Source organism: Microtus ochrogaster, chromosome X (genome assembly GCF_000317375.1).
Source record: "Microtus ochrogaster isolate Prairie Vole_2 chromosome X, MicOch1.0, whole genome shotgun sequence".
NCBI lineage: Eukaryota > Metazoa > Chordata > Mammalia > Rodentia > Cricetidae > Microtus > Microtus ochrogaster.
Genome location: NC_022026.1, coordinates 11,923,354 through 11,950,161, shown reverse-complemented (window position 1 = coordinate 11,950,161; position 26,808 = coordinate 11,923,354). Strand labels below are relative to the sequence as shown.

Below are 26,808 nucleotides of genomic sequence, written 5' to 3'. Positions count from 1 at the left end.
GTTCCAGGACAGGCTCCAAAGCCACAGAGAAACCCTGTCTCGAAAAACCAAAAAAAAAAAAAAAAAGATTTTAATTTTCAATAGGCTGTCGTTTCAGCATCATACACCTTTAGTCCCAGTGCTACGGAGGCAGAGGCAGGTGGATGTCTGTGAGTTCAGGACTAGCCTGCTTTACACAGTGAGTTCAAGTACATCCAGGTCGGACACACATAGAAACCCTGTCTCAAAATCATAAAAAGATTTTAATTTTCAACTATGTATATAGATTTGGGTGGAGGTCTGAGGTGGTAGACCCTCCTAGAGCTGGTGTTACATGAAGTTGGGGACCCCCTGATGTGAGTGTTGAGAAACAAGCTGTGGTCCTCTGCAGGAATAGTGTGCACTCTTAACTACTGAGTCGTCTCTCTCAACCATCTTGTTTTTTTAATTCAGAAATTACAGATTGTTGTTTTTTTTTGTTTTTTGTTTTTTTTTTTTTTTCGAGACAGAGTTTCTCCTTAACTTTTGGTTCCTGTCCTGGAACTGGCTCTTGTAGACCAGGCTGGCCTCGAACTCACAGAGATCCGCCTGCCTCTGCGTCCTGAGTGCTGGGATTAAAGGCGTGAGCCACCACTGCCCTGCGAAATTACAGATTGTTAACTTCTTATTTAATAATATACGGAAACTGGTAACTTTGTTTAACTAATTTCATTCTTTTTGGATAGTTTACATTTTATTGGTTTATTTAATTTGCTTGTTTTAGATATAGGTGAGAGATTTTCTTTTCTATTTTAAATGACAAAACATTAAAATATTTTTTTTCCTGCAAAAAGCCGTCCGAGAAATCTGTGAAGCCACTGATGGCAAGCCCCGAGCACAGAGCACTCTATGACGACAATATTGCTAATGAAGAAGAGGAAGCAGAGGACGTGATAGAAATAGATGATGCACTGGACTGCTCACTGTACTCTACTCCTTCAGGTACCAGCCACCAGTTCTAAGTTTGATAGTTCCCGGAGTTCAGTTGATTTGTGTGTGTTGGGAAAGGGGTTTGTCAGAGGACAATTTAGAGGAGTTGGGCTTTCCTCCCACCATGCTTGTCTCAGGGATGACTCCTGTGGCTTTCAGGTTTGACAGTAAGCTCTGTACCCTTTCCTTCTGAGTCGTCTTGCCTGTCCAGTTCATTTGATTTTTTTACATAGCCACCTGAAATATAATAAAAAACTAGTGTTTTCATATACTTTGTTTATTCAATCTTCACAAGTCTATATTAAAGGTTGAGAACTACATATAGTACGTTGTTTGAACAGTGCACATACATCAATAAATTGTAAATAACTTACAGTGGTATTAACCAAGAAGGGCTTGAAATGATCTTCTTAGAAAATGGTAATAACTTATGATTTTATTTTATCTAACTTTCAGAGTAATATTTCATTTTATCTCTGCTTTAAAATATTATGTTGGGAAAATACCTGAAGAATACTATAAATATACTATTTAATTAAAATTAACTAAAATAGCATATTTAATTTATTTTTGTTTTCAATAAAATTAAGTTTTTTATTCTTCTTGTTAAATGCAGGAAACGTTCCAGTATTTGGTAATCTTGAGACGACATGGGTTCCAACAAGAAAGGGTGATGGTGCACGGTAATATGATACGTTTTTTTGCCTGTTCAAAAATTATTTTCATACCTGTAATCCCATTGCTAGGGAGGTGGAGGCAGGAAGGTAAGAAGTTCAGTGACATTTTCAGCTACATAACTACTTCAGTGATCATTTTGGGCTAACAGAGCTCCTACTTTTAAAATAAAAGCAAAAAAAGGATAGGAAAAGTTTGCTTTGCTAATTTAATAACTACTGGATGCGTTATTTGACATGTGATATTTCCTTGAAACCAAGAATTTTACATTATAAATGCACACTTATTAAAAGGCTTGGCTTTGCTAGTGCTTTGTGCATGGGAGTAATGCTTGACCCCTGAAATAAACCTCAGTTGTAATGTTTTGATGTAATTTCTTTACAGATCTGAAATAATGGAAAAGATGAAAAAAATTGGAGGTACAGTTTCAATGTATTTGTATATAGAGAAAATTGTTTAAAATATATAGTATTAAAACAATAGATTTGAAAAATATAAAATATAGTGTTAGTGTGTTATAGGATTAAACTATATAGTGTTGGTGTGTTATAGGATTAAACTATATAGTGTTAGTGTGTTATAGGATTAAAGTATATATTGTTGTGTGCTATATAATTAAACTTTATAGTATTCGTATGTTAGAGGATTAAACTATATAGTTTTGGTGTGTTATAGGATTAAGCTATATAGTGTTAGTGTGTTATAGGATTAAACTATATAGTGTTGGTATGCTAAAGGGTTAAACTATATAGTGTTAGTGTGTTATAGGGTTAAACTATAGTGTTAGTGTTTTATAGGATTAAACAATATAGTGTTAGTGTGTTATGGGATTACACTATATAGTGTTATTGTGTTATAGGATTACACTATATAGTGTTAGTGTGTTATAGGATTAAACAATATAGTATTAGTGTATTATAGGATTAAACTATATGTTAGTGTGTTATAGGATTAAACAATATAGTGTTACTGTGTTACAGAATTAAAGATTATAGTGTTAGTGTTATAGGATTAAACTATATAGTGATATTATGTTATAGGATTAAAGTATATAGTATTAATATGTTATAGGATTGTTAATACTTTTTTCTTCATAGTAGGAATTTGCACAAATATTTTTTCATAGCTCTAAGCTTTGCTTAATCTTTTTCTTGATAGGAAAAGTAAAATGGTTATTTTGTATATGTGTGACATAAATGACATTATGAAAAATAAAATGGATGAGAAAATTTTTTATGATTCTTTGGATTCCCAGTTTTATAAATACACATCTTTATGTATACTGGTGTTTCATTTGCTTCATTCTCTAGGAATCCTCCTGGATTCCTTTCTCCCTTCCAACTTATTTTTTTAAACTGTCTGTACTGTAACGGACACCTAGAACTTAGTAGACCCCTAGACTTAAATAGGCCCCAGACCATAATACAATATGATAGAAACCCAGAAAGTTGGCAGAAATTCCCACTGTTTTAGGGTTGCTATTGTGATGAAACACCATGGTCAAAGCAACTTGAGGAGGAAAGGACTTACTGGACTTCGGTTTCCACAGCACTCTTCATTCCTGAAGACAGGCAGGACAGGAACTCAACAGGGCAGGAACCTGGAGGCAGGAGCTGATACAGATGCTATGAACGCTTACTAGCTTGCTCATCTTGGTTTTCTCAGCCTGCTTTCTTAGAGAATCCAGGAGCATGTGTCCAGGGGTGCAATCAGAGCCCTCCCTCATCAATCACTAATCAAGAAAACAGCCTATAGGCTTGCCTACATCCTTATCTTACACAGACATTTCCTTAATTGAGGTTACCTCCTTTGAGATGAATTTAGATTGTGCCAAGTTGACATAAAACTAGCCAGCCCCTCTGCCAGAGCAGTCACAAAGTCTAAGTTACTAGATGTGGCTGGGAAAGCTCCTGAGGGAAAATCCATGCAGGTATTAACCCTGCATTTTTGCTTCTGCAGTTCCATTTGTAAGTGAAATCTGCCAACCAGGATATGATTTCTGTGCATAAAAGGCTGAGAACTGTAAGGCTTAGGGCTGCATGATCTGAACAAGTTCTCAATGTAGCTGCTGGCTGGCAATAAAGACTTCTGAATAGGAAGCTATAAGAGTGTCTATGTGGAGGTTTCAGGTGGGCTTACCTTGCAACACTACATAGCCTTGACTGTCCTGAATTTCACTATGCAGATAAGGTTGGCCTCAAACTCATAAGCATCCACCTGCCTCTGCCTATCTCAGCCTCTTTTTATGATTTGTATATTTAACATGCTGAGTCCAAATAGTCCTGCCCACATCAATTTTGAGCATTTTCAAGATAGGATTTCTCCTTGTAACACTGGCTGACCTGGAAGTCACTTTGTAGACCAGACTAGCCTTGAACTCAGGGTTCTACCTGACTCTGCCTACTGAGTTCTGGGATTAAAGGCATGCGCCACTACTGTCCAGCTGCTTATCATTTTTAACAATAAGTTATGTATCAAAAACGAAAGGCAGTTTTACTGGCCAGTGAGAGATCTTTAATCAGATGTAATAAAGACATTAAGTTTTAGATTCTCTTTTAATTATCAATTTCATGAGCTTTATAAGAGACAGTACTCATGTTTATTTGATTTCTTATGTAATAACTCTTTTGAGATTATAATAAATTATGCCCTTTTTCACTTCCCTTTCCTCCTACCAAACCATACAGTGTATGCCAGCCCTGCTGTATTTGAAATTCATGGCCTCTTTTCTTTTTAAATCTTGTGATGTGTGTTTTTATTTTAATTGTTGTGAGATATGCATATACGTACACACACACACACACACCACATTGTTTGTTTCTGAGACAGGGTCTCACTATGTAGTTCATTCTGGCTGGAAAATTTCTATTTAGGCCACCTTGACTTTTAAATGGGAGATCTACTGACTGCCAACCTGGTGCTATAGTTATACGATTGTGGTACCTCGTCTAGTTTAGGAGACAATATTCTTTAAGAACAGTTAACATGGTCTTCCTTTTTAGGAATTCTTTATACTGTCAGGTCTTTTTTTGGAGGATTTCCACAGCTGGGTGGTATTAGAGTAGTTTCCTAAATTTATTGTAGATACTGAAAGCATAGACTATTAGTTTCATCATAGATAGTGAAAGATGATTATGGTATTAAAATTTTAGAAACTATAAAAATGTCCTGCTGTAAGAATTCCTACTCCCAGTAGCCTTTAAGCTACCCACTCACTTGAGCATGGCCTCTTACACTATTTATGCTGATGTAAAGCGTGCGTCCGGCCTCTTTTCCGGCTGTGAGATTCGGTTGCTGTTCCCCTTCCAACAGAGGATTGTGACTTGAGTTTACCCCTAAATAAATAATCTTCTATTATTCTCAATTCTGAGCTTGGGTGGGATTTCTTTTAAGCGTCCTTTCTTCAATGTCCTATAAAAAGTTTCACAAATGGCAGGTAGTGATGGCAAACACTTTTACTCCAGCACTCGGGAGGCAGAGATAGGCAGGTCTCTATGACTTTGAGGCCAGAATGGTCTACAAAGTGAGTTCCAGGATAACCAGAGCTGTTACACAGAGAAGCCCTGTCTCCAAAAAAAGCAAAGCTTCACAAAAGTATCTAAAATATTCTTGATAATTACTAAACTAAGATTTATTTCAATCTTTGGTCTTTTCTATTTGTAAAAAGTAAATTTCAACGTACCATTACTATGCTACATATAAATTTTTGTCACTTCATTTAATTATCATTTTTTAATGCTGGCCTTCAGTTATTAAAAATTTGACCTAAATTAAGAATATTTTGAGACAGGATTTTACTAAGTATCCCTAGTTGGTCTGGAACTCACTATGTAGACCAAGCTAGCATTGAACTCAAATATCAGCCTGCATCTGCTTCCCAAGTGCTGGTATAAAAGGCGCGTGACACCACACCCAGCCTGGATTCTGGCTGTTTAATGGTGTGTGTGTGTGTGTATATATATATATATATATATATATATATATATATATATTATCATATAATGAGTTCTATTACTTTTGTTTTGTTTTGTTTTTGTCCAAAACAGGGTTTTTCTGTGTAGCCCTGACTGTCCTAGAGCTCTCTCTATAGACCATGCTGGCTTTGAAGTCAGGGATACAACTGCCTCTACCTCCCGAGTGTTGGGATTATAGTCGTGCGCCACCACCTCTCAGCCATATAATGAGTTCTAACAGTAATACAGTCAAGTATCCTTCCAATTGGAGAGTACTCTTTTAAAAAAAAGTTGATACTTATAATTTTCCCTTGAGGAAGAATTAAAGTCTCTTCTTGTTCTATTGTTTTGTTTATTAGTCTTTCTTAGGATCTCCAAATTTAAAAATTATCTCCAACAGGAAGACTATAATTGTAGTAATGTTAGGTATTTCACATTTACAATGTCCAAGAATAGAAATGTTTCCAATTTTAAGATTTTATTTTACTTTGTAATACTTGTATAAAAAGTGAAACTCTTGAATACCATAAAATATGAAATGCGTGAGGTTTTTGTTGGTACTATTTTTAAAATGTCTTTGTTGTAGTTGAATGAATTGTATCTGTAGCTTTGTCTACCTGCATATGTGAGAGCAATATCATTTTCTTCAACATTAAATTTTAATGAATATTTTTTTCAATGTAGTTTACCTTAGTGATACTGTTGATGAAAAGAAAAAGAGAATGGATTCGTATATTAAAGATGTTGTCAAAGACTGTAAGAGGAACATCAAAGATTATTTGAAATTTCATGAAGATGAAGCGTAAGACTCTTCATTTCTTTAGAGCCACATTTTTTATGATTTTATAGTAAACGTTGGTGCTAATTACTCCATTAACTGGAGTCTATTTAAAAATTTTGATTTACTTTTTCTCCGAGCTGACTTTCTGAATTAAGATGTGTTTCTGGGAAGCCTGTGAGGATCGTGCTTTTTCTCCTTTTAAATAACAGTTGAGAGTTATTTTCAAAAACTCATTTCCGTTCATTCTGGGAGACAGTAAAAGGTAGATGTCATAGAAACCTCATTTTTTTTTATAGATATGCTTGACAAGTTAGGAGAAGGCCAATTTAATATTGTAAGTAATTTATGTATTTAAGAGATGTAATCATTCCCTTGTGCCAAAACAGATTTTGAAAACTTTTTTTCTAAAATTCATACATATATTATCATATATATGATATCATATATAAACATATATAAGTAATCTCATATATCCTTATTCAATGAGACAGACATATGAGAACACCTTTTTGTTAGGAAAAATACTTCTAATATCAACACAAACCTAATTTTATTTTTTGATTTCCCACAAGAATATTTACTCTGCTATTATATCATTCCTTTTATAGTACATAATATAGGAATTTAATTTTTCTTTGAATATTCTCTTCATCTTGATATGTAATGTAACATTCATTATTATGTTTTGCAGGCAAGAGTTTAGAATTGAATATACTGAGAAGATTATAACTGTGTTTCAGCAATGGAATTTAAATATAAAGGAAATTGGAGACGAAGAAGAGAAACTATCTGTTGGTATCACATTTGCTCTTATAATTAATCTATCAGTACTAAGCCTTGAGTTAAAGTAGAGAAGCTAGCCTTGCATTAAGCACATGAAAATGAACTGGGTTTCCCAGTCTGTTACTGACTTTGTGTTCCGTTCCTGGTGAACCATAAACTACATAAATGGACACAAGTACAATGCTCTTGAAAGCCATGGGACTTCTGATATCAGTTAAAATTCTTACAATTTCAAGCAACAGAAACTTGTAAAAGAATAAATGATTACTGATTTCCGTAAAAGAAATTGTGGGTAGGTTAGTTTCAGACATAGTTGAATGATGTGTAGAATACATTACATGGTATTGTCTGAGCTGTTTGTTGGTCTTAGTGCACCTACTAAATGCCATATGCTACATCTTCCGTTTTTAGACTTAGCTACAGATTTATTAACTTGGTGAACTGAGTCAGTCTTTTCTCAATAACCGTGGCAGAATATTCTTCTGCAGGAATATCACTGATGTAGTTTTGAGCATTTTCCTATTAGAGAACTAATCACTGTAGCCAGAACAAGATTTGCATCGTTTTCGTCCTCTCCATCTTCTTCTCCTTCTTTCCTTCTCCTTTGCCTTCCATCCCTTTTCTACCTTCTTTCTCTTCTTCCATTTCTACTTCTGAATTCTTGACTTAACCCAGGGCATTTTGCAAGGTAGGCAAGTATTCTTCTGCAGAGCTCCAGCAGCAGTTCACGACACCATTTACTCCTGGCAGTCAAATGTGTGTTAATTCTCTTCCCGTATTAATGAAAACTAACCCCATGTATACATTTTATTGTAGTGATATTTTATTTGTATTTTAATAAATAAAGCTTGCTTGAAATACAGAGAGCAAAAATGTCCCACTGGTCAGTCACTGGGTAGGTCAGCCAGGGACTCCAAGAGGCCTAGGTCTCACCCTAGTAAGATCTTTTGGTCTTGTCTTTAGCATTTGATTTATTCTAACAATTACTCTGTTTGTGTAGTAAAAATGTCCACTGGTCAGTCTTCCAGACCAGGCAATGGTGACACGCACCTTTAATCCCAGTGCTGTCATCTAGCTAGAGTTGACGTTTCCAAGGTCATGATTTAGCCAAATAAATGAGAGTAAGTCAGGAGCAAGGTGCATGTGCAAAGCAGTATTTTAACAATTGGTTATAGAATTTAAGGTTGGAAAGAAAAGTGAAGATAACAGGAACAGGGACAACAGTGGAAAGAAGGTAGGATTTAGTTAATGGATTTTTGTCTTGAAGGATTGCTCAGCCATAGTACCAAAAAGAGTAAACTCCAGTAGGAAATGTTAGAGTATGAGCTCATAATACGTGGAGAAGAGAGTGTTTCTATGATGATAATAGCTTAGATTCTGGAGGCATAATGTTTTGGATCTGATTCAGATTTCAGTGATAGGTAGCCTTGGAACAATAGACTGTGTACCATTGCATCTCAGTTTCGTCATCATTGGAAGAAAATGGAGAGCATCGATTTCCTATAGTTGTTGAAGTATTAGACGAGTTTGTATACAATTAATCTACTTAGTAGAGTTCAAAATAATATCTGCCATGGAGTTATTCCGTATTTTCATTACCAACACTAAGAAAGGTGTGTTAGGAGTAATTGCAAAACATAGAGTACAAATGTTTGAATAAGTGGCTGGATAAAGTAGGTTAGAGAACAAAATCATGGGCGGATAATAAGTTAAGGAGCTGAATGGACAGAATTATTGGAAAACCATCTGTGTGAACACTACTAGAATAAGTTATGTCCTGAATATGAAGAATTCTCTCTCAGTCACACAAGCTGCATGCTTATAATCCCAGCTACTCGAGATATTGAGGCAGGAAGATCATGAGTTCTGTGCATATAGAATCTGACTTTAAAAAGTTCTCCTCCATGACTTTGAGGATGTTTTTGCTGCTTAGTGGTAAAAAATTGCTTAAACTTAGTGATAACACATATTGAATCAAAATATTGACAGCATTTATTACAAAACAATTCCTTTTAAAATGAATTTATAACTTTTTTTCTGAATTTAAGTTTAGTCCTTAGATTATCTTAGTTGTAGACTTTATATAGCATGAGAGAAGCCCACAACAGCGTCGAAAGCAACGAACTTCATACTTAATTGCTATTACACAGTTTTCCATTTATATTTGTAGGATGCTTTTTATAAGCAACAGAAGACTTTTAAAAAAGTTAGAGTGCTTCAGAACAACACCCTGAACGGAATTAAGGATGAAAATGACGAGTATTTAAAGGTATGCTGTAAATTATTATATACTGTATTTTTTGTAGTGACTGGAAAGGTAACCAAACTCTTATATTTTTGGTTATGAGCCTAGCCTTTAATGGCTGAGCCATCTCTCCAGTTCCATAATACATTCTTAATACATTTCAAAATTTATCTACTTTCCATTCTGAATTAATTGATTGTGACTGAAGTGATAAGCAAATTGGCAGATCTGTCATGATCTTGGCAGGGACTTAAATCAAATCAGAAAACGTTGAGACAATTATCAGAATGTGCTCATGCATCAATATGTAGACTATTAACACTTTCTTTATTCTGTTTAACTGCAATAAGTCTATACATGATTTTAACATTATTGTTTGTCCTTGTAGCCCCAGTATTTGTTAAATAAGGAAGTGCTTAATTAGATTATTGAATATTTTTGTTTTTAAATATATTATAGAAGCATTTTTCGGACATACTAGGTTTTAGAAAAATTATAGTGACCAGAATGATTTTATATGCTAATTTATAATCATAACAAATACTCCAGATATAAGTTAGGGTTAGAATTTGTAGACTGACGGGCTGAAGAGATGGCTCAGCAGTTAAGAGTGCTTGCTGCTATTTGAGGAGCCTGGAATCTGCTTCCCAGCACCCACATCAAGAGGCTCAGCGCTCCAGCTGCAGGGAATCTGACATCCTCTGCTGGCCTCCATGAACACCCACATGTACATGCTTGCAAACATAGGCACACCCATATAAATAAATGATAAAACCTTTAAAGTGTTTTCTAGGCTTATATGATTATAAGTAGATTTGCATTTCAGTAAGTCAAGGTCTAAACAGTAGTTTTAAGACACGTTCGAAGAATTTTATACAAATTTGCATAAACATCAGGACTGGATTAAGTCCAATTAGAGGGCTGTTGGCTACTGCCAAGATTTCCACGCCACTACTGTATCTTTAGGGTTATTGTGCTGTGTTGCTAGCTGTAGTTTATATTCATTATAGCTGAATAAGTAAGATGGTTGGTTGCCTCTCTCTCCTTTGGAAATTTCCCTGCCACCTTCTGGTACTATAAAATCTAGTTCTCAGGGAGGAGGCTTTCAGGTCAGATCCAGCTTAGGTCCTGTGGATCCCGTGTCCACAGTGCACAGAAGAGTAGTTTAGTTAAAATCTATTTATATATTCGCAGAGAATTGGTTCCTTTTCAATTTTGCTGCTATTAACTCTAGTTAATTACCTGTTCTCCCTCTGTTCTTTCTTGTGCCGTCTTCCATAGATCTGCCATGTAAGCTATTTAAGACATCCCTTTGTTTCTGCCAATCTAATATACAACTTCCTGTTGTATAAGATCCCCTCCATTTACCGCATCTGCTCATTAACCTCATCTCTCTATATAATTGTTTTGTAAACCCGCAGACTGTGTACTTCCATTCTCTGCTCATATGCTTTCCTTAGAATAGTTTTAATTGCTTTAATTTTGAAACCAACCAATTTTGCCAACCTAGTTGGAATCACCCCATTTTCTACCCTATAGCTAAAAGTAGATTCCATTCCAGTATGGAGTGTTTGAATTATTTTGTTTACATGTTTTTTTTCAATAAAAGGGGTGAGCTATCTTGTGCTATTATTTTTAAAGTCTCTCTACAAGGTTTACATAGTAGTACACCTTAAATAGCAAGTTAAAAAATAACTTATTAGTTAAAATAACTTAAAATTTTCACTGGGTATAGTGGCACAGGCAAATGATGACAATTGTGGGGAGCCTGAGAGTGAAGAATGGGAAGTTGGGGGCTAGCTTGGGCACACTGAGACAATGGGGATGTTCTATCGGGAACCCAGCTGGCCTGGGTCTGAAAAAGCATGGGATAAAACCAGACTTGCTGATCATAGCGGACAATGAGGACTACTGAGAACTCAAGAACAATGGCAGTGGGTTTTTGATCCTACTGCACGTACTGGCTTTGGGGGAGCCTAGGCAGTTTGGATGCTCACCTTACTAGATCTGGATGGAGGTGGGCGGTCCTTGGACTTCCCACAGGTCAGGGAACCCTGATGGCTCTTCGAGCTGATGAGTGAGGGGGACTTGATCGGGGGAGGGGGAGGGAAATGGGAGGCGGTGGCGGGGAGGAGACAGAAATCTTTAATAAATAAATAAATAATAAAAAAAGAAAAAAAAGAAATTCTTAAAATCACCATTTACTGATTGAACTTTTGGATTTTCTAGTGTTTCTAATTCTATACATTTTCGTTCTTTGCTTTTAAAGGTAGGGTCTTATGTGGCACAGGCTGGCCTTTGTCTTTCTATATACCTGAGTATAACCATGAAATCCTAATCCTTCTGCCTTCACCTCTCTAGTGCTAAAATTACAAGCATGTTCCACAGCTTGGTTTATATTGTTCTAGGGATGAAACCCAGGGTACATTAATGCTAGGTAAGCACTCTACCAACTGACATAAATCCCCAGCCCCACCCTGCTTTTGAGAGATGTCTTCCTATCTTGTCCTTGTTAGTGTTCTGTTCTTTATGCTTTCAGCTGAGCTTCAGAGTGACTGGGAGCTGCCCTTTTTTCTCTACCTAGCCCTAACATCTCATTAAGTTATTAATTCACACACTTTTTTTTATTAATTCTACCACTTTTGTATATGCTACATTTACCTTTGATTCCTTGTTCACACACACAAACACACACACACACACACACACACACACATTATTTATGGTATGAATTTGGGAGTTTATATATTGAAATGTTTTTATCTTATTTATTTGTATTTTATATATATTGGTGTTCTGCCTGCATCTGTGTCTGTGTGAGGGTGTTGGATCCCCTGGAACTGGAATTACAGACAGATGTGAGTTGCCATATAGGTGCTGGGAATTGAACCCAGATCCCCTGGAAGAGTACTGAGTGATCTCTCCAGCCCCATATTACAATGTTTTATGAAGATGGAGTAGATAATGGATACTATTTAAATATGAAAGGTTTCTTAATTTTGAAAAGTAATTTTAATCTTTAGAACCTGTGATGAAAGCTTGTTTTGTAACTGTCTTCTGTGTTTTAGGGTTTGGAGAACTTGGAGGATGGCAGACTACTTAATAATGTACGCACTGAAATTAAAAAACAAATGTCTGTGTTGAAAAAGAAAATTGCAGGAAGTTAAATATTGAATTGCAACAGCATGGAATAGTAGAGGAGCAAACATACTTTGCTTTCCTTAAATATGGCACTTAACAAATGTTCTTCTGATAAATCTTGAGAAAAACTTGAGCCTGGGTACTATTAGTTAACTAAGAAACATGTCTTTCAAATGCCATCTTTTATAATTAGCTTTTTAAAAGTGTGTCACCTTTATTGTTGTTACTTTCAAATAAAATCTAAACAGTTATGTGACCTATAGCTTGTCCTGTTCTTCAAGGCTTCAGATATTTATCTGTGTTTGTGTATTTCTCGTACAGTTTACTTTTATTAACAAAAATGTAGGTTTGGGGGCATGGCATGGGGGCACACATCTTAAATCCTAGCACTTGGGAGGCAGAGACCAGTGGATCTCCAAGTTCAAGGCCAGCCCGGTCTGTAAAGTAAGTTGTAGGACATTCAGGGCTACACAGACAAATCTTGTCTATATATACGTGTGTGTGTGTGTGTGTGTGTGTGTGTGTGTGTGTGTGTTAGTTTTAGAATAAGTATATTTCTCATCAATCACAAGGTACAAAGGATAAGGCAATTGGGGACCAGGTAACATCTATAAAAGTCAAATTCCTCCTGGGGAACCAGTGAGCTCATTAGGCTTACTTGAAGAATGTGAGTGAGGTATTGCTGACAGAGTGCTGGTGGAACCCTAAGCAAGCACACTGGAAAGTCTTTACCCAGTATAGATAATGGTTTTCCCATCCAGTCATAGATAGAGTCCTTTTTCTTTAGTATTCCCCACTTTTACACCCTAACCACTCCCTGTGGCCCCAAGGCCACATACAATTAGGAAAAGAATTGCATAGAATTGGCTAGGAGTGGTGAGGACCCAACAAATCTCCCCACTCTCTTCTATGAGTGTCCAGTCAACAAACCCCGTGTCATAAAGCTTTTCTCAAGCAGGTGCACTAGTGTTATGAAGATGGCAGTTACTCTGCTTGTATGGTAGTGATGGACAGCATCCCCTCTTCTCAAGAATTTTCTGGAATGGTGTGCTGGGTGTAAGGTTAGGGTGAGCACACAGCAGAAGTCGCATGTAGAGTTGAAGCACATACATGGCATGTTCCAGCAAATTCACTGAAGCTCAAAGCTCCCAATTCCAGGCTTTAAACATAGGAGTATTGATGCTGCCACCCTTCCTGCTCTGTGTTGCCACCCTTCCTGCTCTGTGCTGCCACCCATTCTGCTCTGTTTTGCATAGGATTAGGGGAACACTTGGACACATGTAGAGCATAGACAACTCTGGACTTACCTCCACCCCAGCACACAGCTTCATCTGGATGACAGGATTTAAGTCTCCTGAGACTAGTCGAAGTCCAAGCTTCCATCTAGAAACTCGGTGACAGTCTAGGCTAAAGTGTGTTTCTGGTGACTTGATGACAGTCCCAATCCTGTTGTGTTCATGAACAGAAGGTGAGAATGAACAATGGAAGTTTAGATGCTTTAGATATGTGAGTGACCCTCCCATTATTTGGACACTAGGCAGCAAAAGAAGGTCAGGAGACAGGAATTATACTGAAGACTTGAGATTAGAAGGCAAAGAATGAAGTCAGTCCTCACTGGAAGATAGCTTGTTTTTGTTTTTATTTTTGTTACTGAAAAACTTTGGACAATTTTGATGAGCTTTGAACTATTCATCCCTGCAAAATCCTCTAGCTTTTGGAACTTTTCTGTGCATATCCAGGGTTGATTGAGGGGAAAAGGCTAAATTTTATACCCTAGCACTTTACAGATCCAGTAAGTAGAAAGGGTGTAAATTTGGAAAGTTTCCTGTAGTTGCTCAAAAAATGGACCCAGGAAATTCTTCTGCTCCCCAAAGAACCTTAGCAGTCTTAGGCAAACTTGTGGGTTTTCAAGCTTCACTCTGAATTTCAGTCATAGCACAACAGTGAATGAAAAGTGTCCCATGGCCTAGGAACCGGCATACATACTGGGGTTCCAGTCAGGACGTTTGGATGGGAAAGCTTTCTCAAGAGTTAAATAGCCTTAAAACACCAAACTCATACCAGTGGCTGAGGTCAAAAAGCCTTTTTTGCCTTTGTCTCAGTATGATGCCTTTCCTCTGAAGTAAACAGAAGGAGCTTCTGGCAACCATTCCAGGTACAGAGGACAGGTTAGAGGAGGATGGTTAGTGCTTGGGATTTATTAGAAAAGGGAGAGGTAGTCTGGATTTTTCAGTTACACAGATCTGAAGTAGAGAAAGGAATATAGATCAGGAAAGGGTAACACCCTTCCTCTAAGTTTGTTGTCCCCTGCCCCAGGAGGTGGTGGGACCTGTCACAAGGGAAAAACAGAGGTCAGGACTTGAATCAGGTCCGGAGCATGATGTTCTCCTAAGCAGGAGCCAAGGGCAGTGAAGGAAGTGAGGGGAAGTGGGGAAACTGGATATCTCCAGGAGGAATAGTGGTGGTCACAGAGGGAGAAGGGGATTCGAAAGAACATATCTAGATACAGAGGGGAAGTCAAGGAATTTAGGATGGGGGTAAGGACCAGAAGTGGATAGAGTGTTGTGACATGGGACAGAGGGGCTTGAGGTTGGGAGAAGGAGGATGAATCTGGAGATGGGTAAATTGGGGATGATAGCAATTCATGTGGGTTATAGGAAGGGGAAAGAAAAAACAGGTCCTTGATCTCTAGGCAGGACAGGACATGCAGCAGGAGGCTGGTGATAAGCATTTTTAGAAACCGAGGCAGAGGATTATCAAGCACAAACCTTAAGCCAAGAGAGTGAGTTTTGAACAGGTGACAAACATTGGTTAATATAAAGAAACTGATCGGGGTGGCCTGGGTCCAATATGGACCCAAACTGCTTTTGCAATAGCAAAGGTCCAGGGAACTGGTAATGGCCACCCCACTTCATAAAGAGGGACATTCAATCTCACAGTAGGTGCACAGTCTTCTTTTAGAGAGTGTGCACCCATATTCTTTCCTAGACCGTAGGGAGAAATTCTTTAGCATACATTGAAGGGGTAAGAGTTTAGAGTTGGTGGTGCCCATGTTAGGAGAAAATGTATGTGACTTGAAGAAGTAAAAGATTAATATGAGTTGTAGAAGGAAGTGTCTGTTCCACCCAGTCCTGCAGCCCTTCAGTCCCAAAGAAACACATGGAGTCTTATATTAATTATAAACGGTTTGGTCTATTACCTCAGGTTTATTATTAACTAGCTCTTACAACTTAAATTAACCCATAATTCTTCTCTCTTTAGCCACGTGGCTTGGTACCTTTTATCAGTGCAGCATTCTCATCTTGCTTCCTCTGCATCTGACTGGTGACTCACTCTCTGCCTTTCCTCTTCCCAGAATTCTCTTAGTCTGGCCACTCTCTCTATACTTCCTGCTTGGCTACTAGCCAATCAGGGTTTTATTAAACTAATATAAGTAACAAATCTTTACAGTGTATAAGAGCAGTTTCCCACAACAATGAGCAACCCAGTAGTACTGACAATGAAGAGATCGACCCCGTGTAGACCTTTCACAGTTTTCCTGTTGTTGGAGAAAGGGAGAATCCAAAGCACAGCAGTGGTGTGTGTGTGTGTGCGTGTGCGTGTGTGTGTGTGTGTGTGTGTGTGTGTGCGTGCGTGCGCACACGTGCCTGTATACACATTAGGAACACATTAGTATAATGAAAATTTCTTCTAGAGAACAAAAGGGGACCATTTTGCAAACAAAAAGACAAAAAGTGAACAGTAGCTCACTAGTGGCAGAATCTGGAGAATCTGGCAAACTCTCCATCGAGTGAATGTAGAGTATCCCAGCTTCCCTTTCCTCTAAACCAACAACAGAAAAGGATCATAAGAAATACTCAGACTGAATGCCTGAGCTCCTGTCTCTTCCTGCCTTTTATTGTTCTCTCTGCCCAGCCATGTCCCTTCCTGTCTCTACCTCCCTAGTGTGGGGGATAAAGGTTTGTAACTCCCAAGTACTGGGATTGAAGGTGTGAGCCAACACTGCCTGACTCTGAGTCTCTTAGACAGATTGATCTTGAGTAGCCCAGGGTGGCTTTGAACTCACAGAGATATATCTGCCTCTGTCTCCCGAGTGCTGGGATTAAAGGTGTGTGCCACCACTGCCTGGCCTCTATGGCAAACTAGTGACTAGCTTCACACTCTGATCCTCTGGCAAACTTTATCTGTTAGAGCACAAACAAAATATCACCACAGCAGGCCACTCAGTTCTGCATGCATCCTGGCCCTCAGACACCAGGTGGCTGGTCTGACTCTGCTCATCCTCATGGTACTCAGTGGCAACAGGAGCCACATATGTCGATCTAGACCCTGGCCACTACAGGGCCATGGACCCAGACATGGCCCTGAGCAGCAACCTGGGCCAGGATGACACTAAAGCCCAAGGTGGCAGCACAAGCCACCCATATCTGTATGGTCCCTGCTGTGGCATGGACCCCAGAGTCCAACCAAGCTTCAGGCTCTGGCCCAGATCCTGGGCCTCTGTGTGCATCCTAGTGGCAACCTGGGCCACAAACTTCAACACACACCCCAACTGCAGGTGGGTCATGGCCCCAGACATGGTCCCAGGCAGCAACTTGGCCTGGTCAACATCCTAGCTCCAAGTGGTAGCCTGGCCACTCAGATCAGAATGTTTCTTGTAGTAGCATGGTCCTTGGACACCAGTAAGGCCACAGGTTCCAGCCAAGACCCCAGGCTTCATGTGACCTTTGGAGGCAACATGGGCCATGAGCATCCCCAGGCTTTGGTTGTGGTAGGACCATGTGAAATGTTTTTGTACCTTGATATTAAATCTTTATGCCAATGAAGCAAGCTAAATCAAGTGAATTAAGAATAAAAATTCCAGGTTTACTGGTAAAATGTTTCCGTATGATTCTGTCTCTGGCCCCCAGAGAGGAGACAAGGAGAGGAGACTGAAAAACCGTATGACCTTTCCTTATGAGCCATTTAAATACCCTTTAGGCAGGGTCTTGAGCATCTCTGGACCACAATTTTCTGGGCTGTCTGAGACTGAGAAGAGTTTGGAGAAAGAGAGATGTGGAGGGGAGACTGAGGCAGAGCTTCCACCTGCATATACCAGACTCCAAGCTTGGGCTAAGTTCTGGCAGGATGGAGCCCCATGGATTTTCCCTGTCACCATCCCCATTGAGAGGTTACCAGTGGCCTCAGGGCGGCTTCCAAGGCATGGGCTTGGAGTGTAGTCTTTTGTTGCATCCTAGCCTATTGGGAAGTCTCTGCTGCCTCCTCTTGGGCATCAAAAATCTTAAATGCCATATTTACCATTCCTATATGAGGGTTTGGGGGACCCTTCTCAGCCCTTTTTAATTTCTTTCTAATGATGTCCTTCTATATATGTGTTGCTTTTATTGGTTAATGAATAAAGCTGCTTTGGCCTATAGCAGGGAAAAATATAGCCAAACTAAACAAAATATATACAGAGAATAGGTGAAGTCAAAAAGATGCCATATAGCTGCTGAAGGAGACAGATGCACTAGAACATTGCCAGTAAACCATGAGCCTTGTGGTAAAATATAAAATAATAAAAATGGGTTAATTTAAGATATGAGTTAGTTAATAAAGAGCCTAAGCTAATAGGCCAAGCTGTGTTTTAATTAATATAGTTTCTGTGTGATTATTTTGGGTCTGAGCAGCCAGAAAATGAACAAGCAGTCTCTGCCTACAGAATGGTACCCAATGTGGGGCATGGGTCCACATAAGACCTAAAAAAAAGCTTCAAAAAAGAGGACTTCTAGACCTACAAAATCGGGAGCTAAGGACAGCTTCTTGACAGCTGTGCTCTTTCCCCCCTGCCCCACCAGATAGGATGTGTTTGCTGACAGCTAGCAAAGTCACAGCTCCTCTATAAAAAAAGACTTCCTGACTCAGCAGTAGCAACAAAAACTATGTGGCTCCTTTAAAAAGGCTTTCTGGTTCTGTGCTAGTTGTACAAACAGCTCTGGGTCTTTCAGGAGGCCAAGCATTTAAAGCAATTAAACTAGCATGCTACTAGTTGCTTAATGATAACAGACAGGCTACATCCCTGGAGCTAGAGTGGAGTACATGACTTGCAGAGACAGCAAACATGCCTCTGCCATTTTGGACTGGGCAAAACAAATAGACAAGGCCTCAAAGTTGGTCCTAGCCATGCCCACTTAACATATAAAAAAACACTTCTGGTTAGAAAATTATTACAAATACACAATAAAAACAAATTGAAATAAAAAGACCTCTAAATGGGTCACAGTGTTAGATAAATGTACATAGGCTTTAACAATATATAAAGTTATAATATAAAGCATACAATCAACATAGATTTAAAAATAAAAATAATAAATATTAAACTAATAAAAAAGTAATAACATAAAAATAAAATATACACAAAAAGTCTAAACCATGTATATTATTGTGTTTTCTTTTAATTTTTTTGACTTAAAATGAGCTAAGGAAATAATACATTTCTGGCACTGACTGAGAAATGAAATGAATGTCTAGGACCGTGGCTCATACTGGGGAGCCTGGGTCAAGGCAAGTATATTGATTTAGAAAAATGACTGGCTTTTTATCAGATTTCTGTGTAATCTCTTGGAGCTTATCAATATTAACAACATTGTCCAATGTCGCTGAAGGAGACAACCAAGCATGAGGTTCCACCTCTGGTGGCCATTTTGACCTGGCTGACAATCCCAATAGGGCTCTGTAGCTGGCAATGCCATGTCAGCCATAGGAACCATATTGTCCGCTAGGTAGGTTTGGTCTGCATACTGTCTAGCTTCTGATTGACCCCAAACTTACTCTTTAGGAGTGAGAGTGGAGGCCTGGTTGACACAGAGATCATGGCAGGCTAGATCGTAGGCTTGGGACAGATAACAAAACTGCTTGATATAAACAGAAGAATTAGCAGAGAAGGACTATAACTGTAACTATAACTGCTTTGCTATCTGTCCTTAAGGAAGAAAGAAGAGTAGTCTCCTGAAAGGAGAAAGGAGCATAGTGCCATTTACTAATGATAAAATTGACAAATTATGGGCAAAAAGTGAACCCTGGCAAAGAGCTTGTAGTAATTTTTTGATTGAGATTAACAACTAATATCCCAAAGGCAAAAGAATTCAGCTTATAAAGAGAAGTAACTGGATCCTTCCTCATGTCATATGGGACACACTAATAACTGGGGCCCCTGCATTCTATACTGATGCAAATAAATCAGGGATGGCAGGTTACAAAACAGAAAATTTAAGTAAAGTAGAACAAAACCCTTATGATTCTGTTCAAAAGTCAGAATTATATGCTATTCTCATGGTACTAAAGGACTTTAAGGAACCTGTCAACATAGTTGCTGATTTGCAATATGCAGAAAGAGTTGTTTTACATATTGATACTACTAAATTTATACCAGATAATACAGAATTGACTTTATTTAATTACAAGATACAATTGGGAATAGGAATCATTCCATATACATAACACACATCTGATCCCATACTGGTCTGCCAGGTCCTGTAGCACAAGGTAATGCAGAAATTGAGCAATTATTGATAGAAAATGTGCTCGGAACTTCATAAAAAACATCATGTCAGTAGCAAAGATTTAAAAAAGGACTTTTTCATCACATGGCAACAAGCCAAGGAAATTATAAGGAGATGTCCTATTTATTCTTTATACAACCAAACACCACTACCTGCAGGAAGTAGCCCAAAGGGTACTCAAAGGAATGAAATCTGGCAGATGGGTGTGTTCCATTTTGTAGAATTTGGAAAACTAAAATATGTACATCACACCATTGATACTCAGGTTTCCAGTGGGCAGCTGCTTTGAGTTCAGAAAATGCTGATTTGGTAATCATATGTTGTCTAAAAGTTATGGCCATCATGGGTATACCTGTACAAATAAAGACAGAAACTGCTCCAGCATCTGTTTCTAAGAAAACGAAATAGTTTTTGTTTAATATAATATATAAGCATATTGCAGGTATACCACACAAACCTATATGTCCAGAAGTTATAGAAAGATCAAATTGCACTCTAAATGCTATATTAAATAAACAAAGAGGGATGATAAAGATCCCAGGAATAGGTTGTTATAGTTTTCCATAAAAAGAAAAAAAGAAACTCTCTAAAGAGCTGTAAAATGTATAAGGTTGAGAGATATCAAAATATAGTTTTGAATGGTAATGCAAGTTATGATAGAGAGTAAATTAGGTACAAGTCCTCAGACTCACCAAGATAGGACAGATAATGGAGCATTTTCTCTGAATTTGTAAAATCCAAATGTAGTAGACATTGTGGGTGTACTTATTGCCTGTATACATTGTATATAGTCATTATACTTATTTTATATTGTTTTTCTTATATTAGTTATAACCCTTTTATATTAGACAAAAAGGGGGAAACATGGTGACATTTTGTTTATGATCTAACAAATAAAGCTTGCCTGAATATTATAGTGCAAAGCTAGCCACGCTAGTCAACCATACAGGCCAGGCATTGGTGGCATGGTGTAGGAGGTCCTTCTGTCTATGTGTTGCTTTACTAGTTAATGAAAAAAGAATTGCTTTGAGCCTATGGCAGGGAAGAACAGAACTAGGCAGGGAAAGCTAGGCTGTAAGCTGGGAAAAAGAAGGGTGGAGTTAGAGAGACTCCATGGAGCAGCCACCAGAGTCAGACATGCCAAAACTTTGCTGGTAAGCCACTTTCATTAATCACAGATTAATGGAGATTGGTTAAATTAATATGTAAGAGTTAGGCAATAAGAACCTAGAGCTAATGAGCCAATCAGTGATTTAAATAATATGGTTTCTGTGTGATTATTACAGGTCTAAGCGAGCTGGGCGGTAGGGAACCAACAAGCAGCCTCCCTTCTACAACAGTGGCACAAAACCTTTAATCCCAGCAGTCATACTACTTAGTTATAGAGGTTAGGTAGGGGTGTTGCACTCCTTTAATACCAGCAGCAGAGAGGAATACACAGCTGATGAGACAGGATCTCATTCTCTTTTCAGTCTGAAGATTTCTTAGAGGTAAGAGTTCTTTAGTGGTTGACTGCTTTGCTTCTCTGAACCCCAATATTTGTCTCTGAGATTTTATTATTCATGCTACACCCTGGCTACTATAGGACTAGGGACCCAGACATGGCCCTTGGCAGCATCCCTGCCCAGACATCACCATGGCCCTGAATGGCAAGTAGACCTCCTCCTTTTGCCTACTTACTCCTTGCTGCCTTTACCATGGCTCCAGGTGGCTAGCAGGCCTTCGAATCTGCCCACTCCTTGCCATCTTCATTTCTTTCTTTCTTTCTGCATCTTCAGTCAGGGCCCTGAGGACCCTGGCTGACTCGACCACATTTGTGCAGAACTGCATTAGATAATAAAGAATTTACAGAATTTGTGCAAATAATCAGTAAGCCAAAGCTTAAACTCATCAAGACATTCCTTTTACTATATTTCTTTATTATGAGATAGAGCAGAAAAATTGGGTAGAGTAGACTGATGAACAAAAATCAAAAGTCAAACTATTTGCTGGGGGCTAGGAAATATGGTCAAATTATAGATAGTGCTCCAGGGCTGAAGACAAAACCACTTCTCCCTCACTCAAATGCCACTGACCCAAGGATGCATTTAAATTTCATCAAAGAGAAAAAAGAAATGTCATGAGGTACAGATGTAAGATATTCTGAGACCCTTTACCATAGGAAAACCAATATGAATTTCAAACAGCAAGCTTTGATGATTCCACATGATTCATGTGTGCAAAAAGCTATTCCTATTCCTAAAATTCACTCACAGATCATATTTTAACATAGGATAATGTTCTCATTTAAATGAACAAATGAGCTCCTAATAGAATGTTGAACAATTTAATCCCCACTATTAAAATTGTGCAAACTGCTGCACAGTGAATGTATTTACTAAAGTCTTTAAAAAATCTGCCTATAATATGTACCAAGAGCTAGTCTAACTGATGCAAGATGGGAAAACACTCAACACCTTTATTTGTATGAAGGTTAAATGCTAGCATAGAAAGAGGTTCCATTGGCAACAAAGTACATACTTTTGCATAAGGATAATTGTGAACTTGACCTAAGGGCAAGTTGTTTCTTTTATATTCAAGAATCTACTGGGCACAATTTTTACTTGATAGGGCATCTTCCAAAAGTAAATCCATATCACCAACAAAAAAGCCAAGAGTGTTGAAAATAAAAAGTCTTGACTGCATACATATTTATTTGCTCATTCAAACAACTTTATTCAATCTGGCATTATTGCCCAGTAGTAAAATTACAAAGGATTTTAAATGATTGGTTAATACAACATCTTCACTGGAAACATAGCTACCACTCTATAGGTGTATTGCGATTGAATGCTGTCTACCACAACCACATTAACAATATCAGTTAATGCAGGTATATAACCAGGAAGAGTATGGAGAGAATCCAGGGTAAAAAAGATGAAGTCATCTACCACGCCAGTTCTTCCATTAATACTGGTCACACAGACCTATGATGAGAAATGAAGACACTGAGTATGGAGAAGCAGAACCCACCACAGATGACCCTCAACAACCCCTTGGCTCTCATCAGCAGGTCCCTTGGCCCATCACTGATTCTCATCCTTGACACACAGGGAACACCTGGAAACTGTATCGATACATTCTATTCCTGTGTGGTGAGAAAATATGCCCTTCACGCTAAGCAGTATGGCCCCACACATTCTATCTCCTGTGCGATGAGAGGATGTGCCATTCGTGTTAACCAATATGGCCACACAGTATACCACCCTGACTTTACATCTAATTCTCAGGCTGTACTGACCATGGTCTTACCCACCTTTATCAGCAGGCTGAAAACCTCAAACCCAGTGCACTCAACGTTTACCCACAATTGCCTCACAGTCAAGGCGCTTTCTAACTGCTGTTCATAGAACATCCTAACGTCAAGTAAAGCACACAGCCTAGGAATTAAGTATGTGTATATTCTACATTATTTTCTATTAGTTCTTTTTCAATTTGTGAACATGTCTTATGTGGGATTTCCCTCTGTATGCTGTGAATGTGTTTCATTACCATTGGTTAATAAAGAAGCTGCCTTGGCCCTATGCAAAGAATAGGGCAAGGTGGGAATTCCAAGCAGAGAGAGAGACAGAGTAAAAGAAGGTGGAGTTAGGGAGATGACATGTAGCTGCCAAAGGAGACAGATGCTGAAACTTTACCCGGTAAGCCACAGCCTTGTGGCAATTCTACACAGAATAATAGAAATGGGTTAACTTAAAATGTAAAAATTAGTTAATAAGAAGCCTGAACTAATAGGCTGAGCAGTGTTTTAATGAATACAGTTTCTGTGTGATTATTTCAGGTCTGAGCAGCTAGTAAATGAATGAGCAGTCTCTGACTACACATGTCTACTTTGGCAGGGATATACTGCCAAACAAAATTCTGGGCAAGAAAGTAATCAGGAATGAAGGATAGGCAGCTACCTACCCATGACAAGGGCAACATGGACACAAATTACCTTGCTGATCCTCTGGAAGTTGAGGGGGCTCACAGTGTGGATGTTCATCTTTGAATTGCCCGGCTTCGAGGAATAATCAATCAGCAGCAAGTCTCCTTGGTAAGGCATAAATTCTAAAACAGCCAAGAAAATTAAAAGTGTAAATATTATTGTACTCACATCATGTCACATTACTTAAGGCCCTATGTCACTGTAATAGGATGACCAACATTTCCTGAATGTAAAGTCACTTTTCCAAATACTTAGACAGATATCTCTAATTCTTCCTACAGAAAGGTAGCTTAAAGCCCTTTAAACACTGGTTCGTCTTCAATGATTTATTCATTAGACATGGATATTAGACATGGATTTATTCATCAGACATGGATAACTAGCAACTGTGTGTCTCAGAGTGAAATTTATGGCTAGGAACACTGGATTTCTTCATCAAGTGGCCACTTTGATATCACCTTGGGGATGGCCGCCGGGTACATGGTAGGATCATGTGTGTGAACCTTGGTACCTGGGCTAGGGACAAAATATGAAAACTTATCTGTCGAATATTGAGGAAAGAGGACACAAAAAGAAAGACACCTATCTGCACCTTTGCTTTAAGGTGATAAAAGTATTTTCCAGATAAATCTCTGACTTGTGTAATGCTATCATTGACTAGATTTTACATGTATCCTGATGTAGCGGCACAAAGATTATGATCCCAGCACTCAGAAGGGGAAGGTGGTTCCTAAGGTTAGGAACAATTCTCAGATACACAGTGAGTTTCAGGTAACTTAGAGAAACCTGATGTGAAAAAAACAAAACACTCAAAGAAATCAATTAAGTAGTGAAAGCCACATGGGTGATGGCATTCTCAGGGAACAGGATCACTAGGTGCTATTTAAAAGAGTTCCCGGTTCCCTTTACTGTGCCTTACTTTCAATTTCAAAGACATTTCCCACACTCTTGATTTATGTTTTCAAAAACTATCAATCTTACCTCCAGAAAAGAGCTGGGCAGGGATAGAAGTTTCTTTGCTGATATAGATGTTGCCCTGTGTTACCGAGGTGACACGCATAATACAAAGTTCTCTGTCAAGCTCTAATGGCTTAGTATCACAATCGCAATTAGTCATAACTTTCACCTATAAGAGAAGGAGACAGTGGCTGAAGATAAAATAAAAATTGTAGGCAGGAGTTTGTTTGCTCACCAAGGATTAACACAAAAGCAACAGCACTTTAATGAGTTGACCTAACACAGTTGGAAGGGTGCTTGCAGGACATAGGACCCCTTGTTAGAGACAATGGACTTCATTAGCCTTCCCAAAATAGCCCTCCTGTAGAAGAAATCTTTTAATCTGTTCTCAGACTTAGACCATACGTTTCCCGTTAAAGATATACCATGGACCTGAGATGATGGTATCAATTATGTCTGTGCTTGCTCCATGGATTGGCAAGGGCCTTGCAAATGTGAATTTGACACCCATGTTTAATGCTCTCACAACCTACCTTCTGACCTTAGAAAAACAGTGCTCTTACTTTCTAGGATCTCAAAATTCAAGAGTCTAATATATATGAGTCATATAAACAAAGTATGAGTGTTTTCTATACAATAAGAGAATAGTCACATGAGCACACAGCAGAAAAACATCTCCCACGAGCCATACTGTATAATTTTCATTACCCAGAAACAGTGAATGGCTACCAGTTTGAAAATCAAAACTGAACATTGTGCAAGCTATTAAAATATCTCATAAAGACACACCAGAGGGTGGCCGAAAGTGCATCTAGAATCACAAGGGACACATGCATAATAATTAGTGGGCTATGTTCCTAATCATGTGATTCTTTGGATGTACTCATTATGATACTTATTGTTCTAAGCTCCTGATGGAAACTGGAGACACAAACATCAAAGGCTGTTGAATGTCTTTTCAAAACCTAAATAATTGCTGCTGCTACTTCCCACTCACTGTACAGATGGGATGGTCCTTTGTCCTTTCTCAAGGATCCTTTGCACTGAGGAGAGAAGAAATTGGTTCCTATCTGACTATTCACCACCAGTTCTGTCAGTATGCAGGTGGGTGTGCATCACGAATTCTGAGCAATGTGCATTCTGACTCTCCACTAGCCCACAGACATATTGGATCTTTAATAACTTCCAAGTTCTCCTGGAAAACTTGTATTCTCCCAGTTGTCATTTTTTTTCACGATAGAAACACCACTAACAATCATAGCAAAGAAGTCAGATAGATTCTTAGACTTGTAAAGAAAAATCCTAAGATACTCTTGGTCCCGACAACCAAATGGGGTAGAGTGGATGGTCCAATTCATGGTATAGGACCACTTGAAAGCCAATTAGAAAGCAAGGTCTGTGTCTTCTTTTAGCACCCTTAAGTCAAATTCAGGATGGCTGAAGTTTACATGCTGGTATGTGCATAGAGCGCTGAAAGAAATAAGTGAATCTAGGCAGTATACTGCCTAAGGGAGTTTGAGGCTACACAAGGGTTCATAATCAATGTGAGGACATTGCACAGGGCAAGACTCTGCAATATAAAACTGAAATGAACAAATAAATAAAGCAGAATATCATTTATCAGAGTGACTGTTTAAAACAAGGCCTTATATTGTCTCCTCGGATGAGCTGAACATATAATGCAAACCAGTCTTTCATTGAACTCAAAGACATTCCAGCAGGCGGATCTCTGTGAGTTCGAGACCAGCCTGGTATACAAGAGCTAGTTCCAGGACAGGCTCCAAAACCACAGAGAAACCCTGTCTCGAAAAACCAAA

The 26,808-nt window shown here is 38.5% G+C and overlaps 2 protein-coding genes across 2 annotated transcripts in view; one reads left to right on the top strand and one right to left on the bottom strand.

Moving 5' to 3' along the window:
* LOC101995759 (synaptonemal complex protein 3-like) overlaps positions 1–12,552 on the top strand; it is a 14,006-nt gene extending 1,454 nt beyond the window's left edge. The window contains exons 2-8 of the mRNA XM_013350484.1: positions 813–960; positions 1,565–1,631; positions 2,008–2,042; positions 6,261–6,378; positions 7,049–7,148; positions 9,311–9,409; positions 12,454–12,552. Coding sequence (XP_013205938.1) covers positions 813–960; positions 1,565–1,631; positions 2,008–2,042; positions 6,261–6,378; positions 7,049–7,148; positions 9,311–9,409; positions 12,454–12,552 — 666 coding nt within the window. The remainder of the gene's footprint in view (positions 1–812; positions 961–1,564; positions 1,632–2,007; positions 2,043–6,260; positions 6,379–7,048; positions 7,149–9,310; positions 9,410–12,453) is intronic.
* Positions 12,553–22,757: 10,205 nt separating this feature from the next.
* On the bottom strand, positions 22,758–25,094 carry LOC101995462 (cancer/testis antigen 55-like). The gene is made up of 3 exons (XM_005358531.3): positions 25,016–25,094; positions 24,044–24,156; positions 22,758–23,033 (listed from the first exon to the last, which is right to left on the bottom strand). The coding sequence occupies exons 1-3, from the start codon at positions 25,092–25,094 to the stop codon at positions 22,839–22,841; spliced, it is 387 nt and encodes a 128-aa protein (XP_005358588.3). The 3' UTR covers positions 22,758–22,838.
* Positions 25,095–26,808: the final 1,714 nt, after the last annotated feature.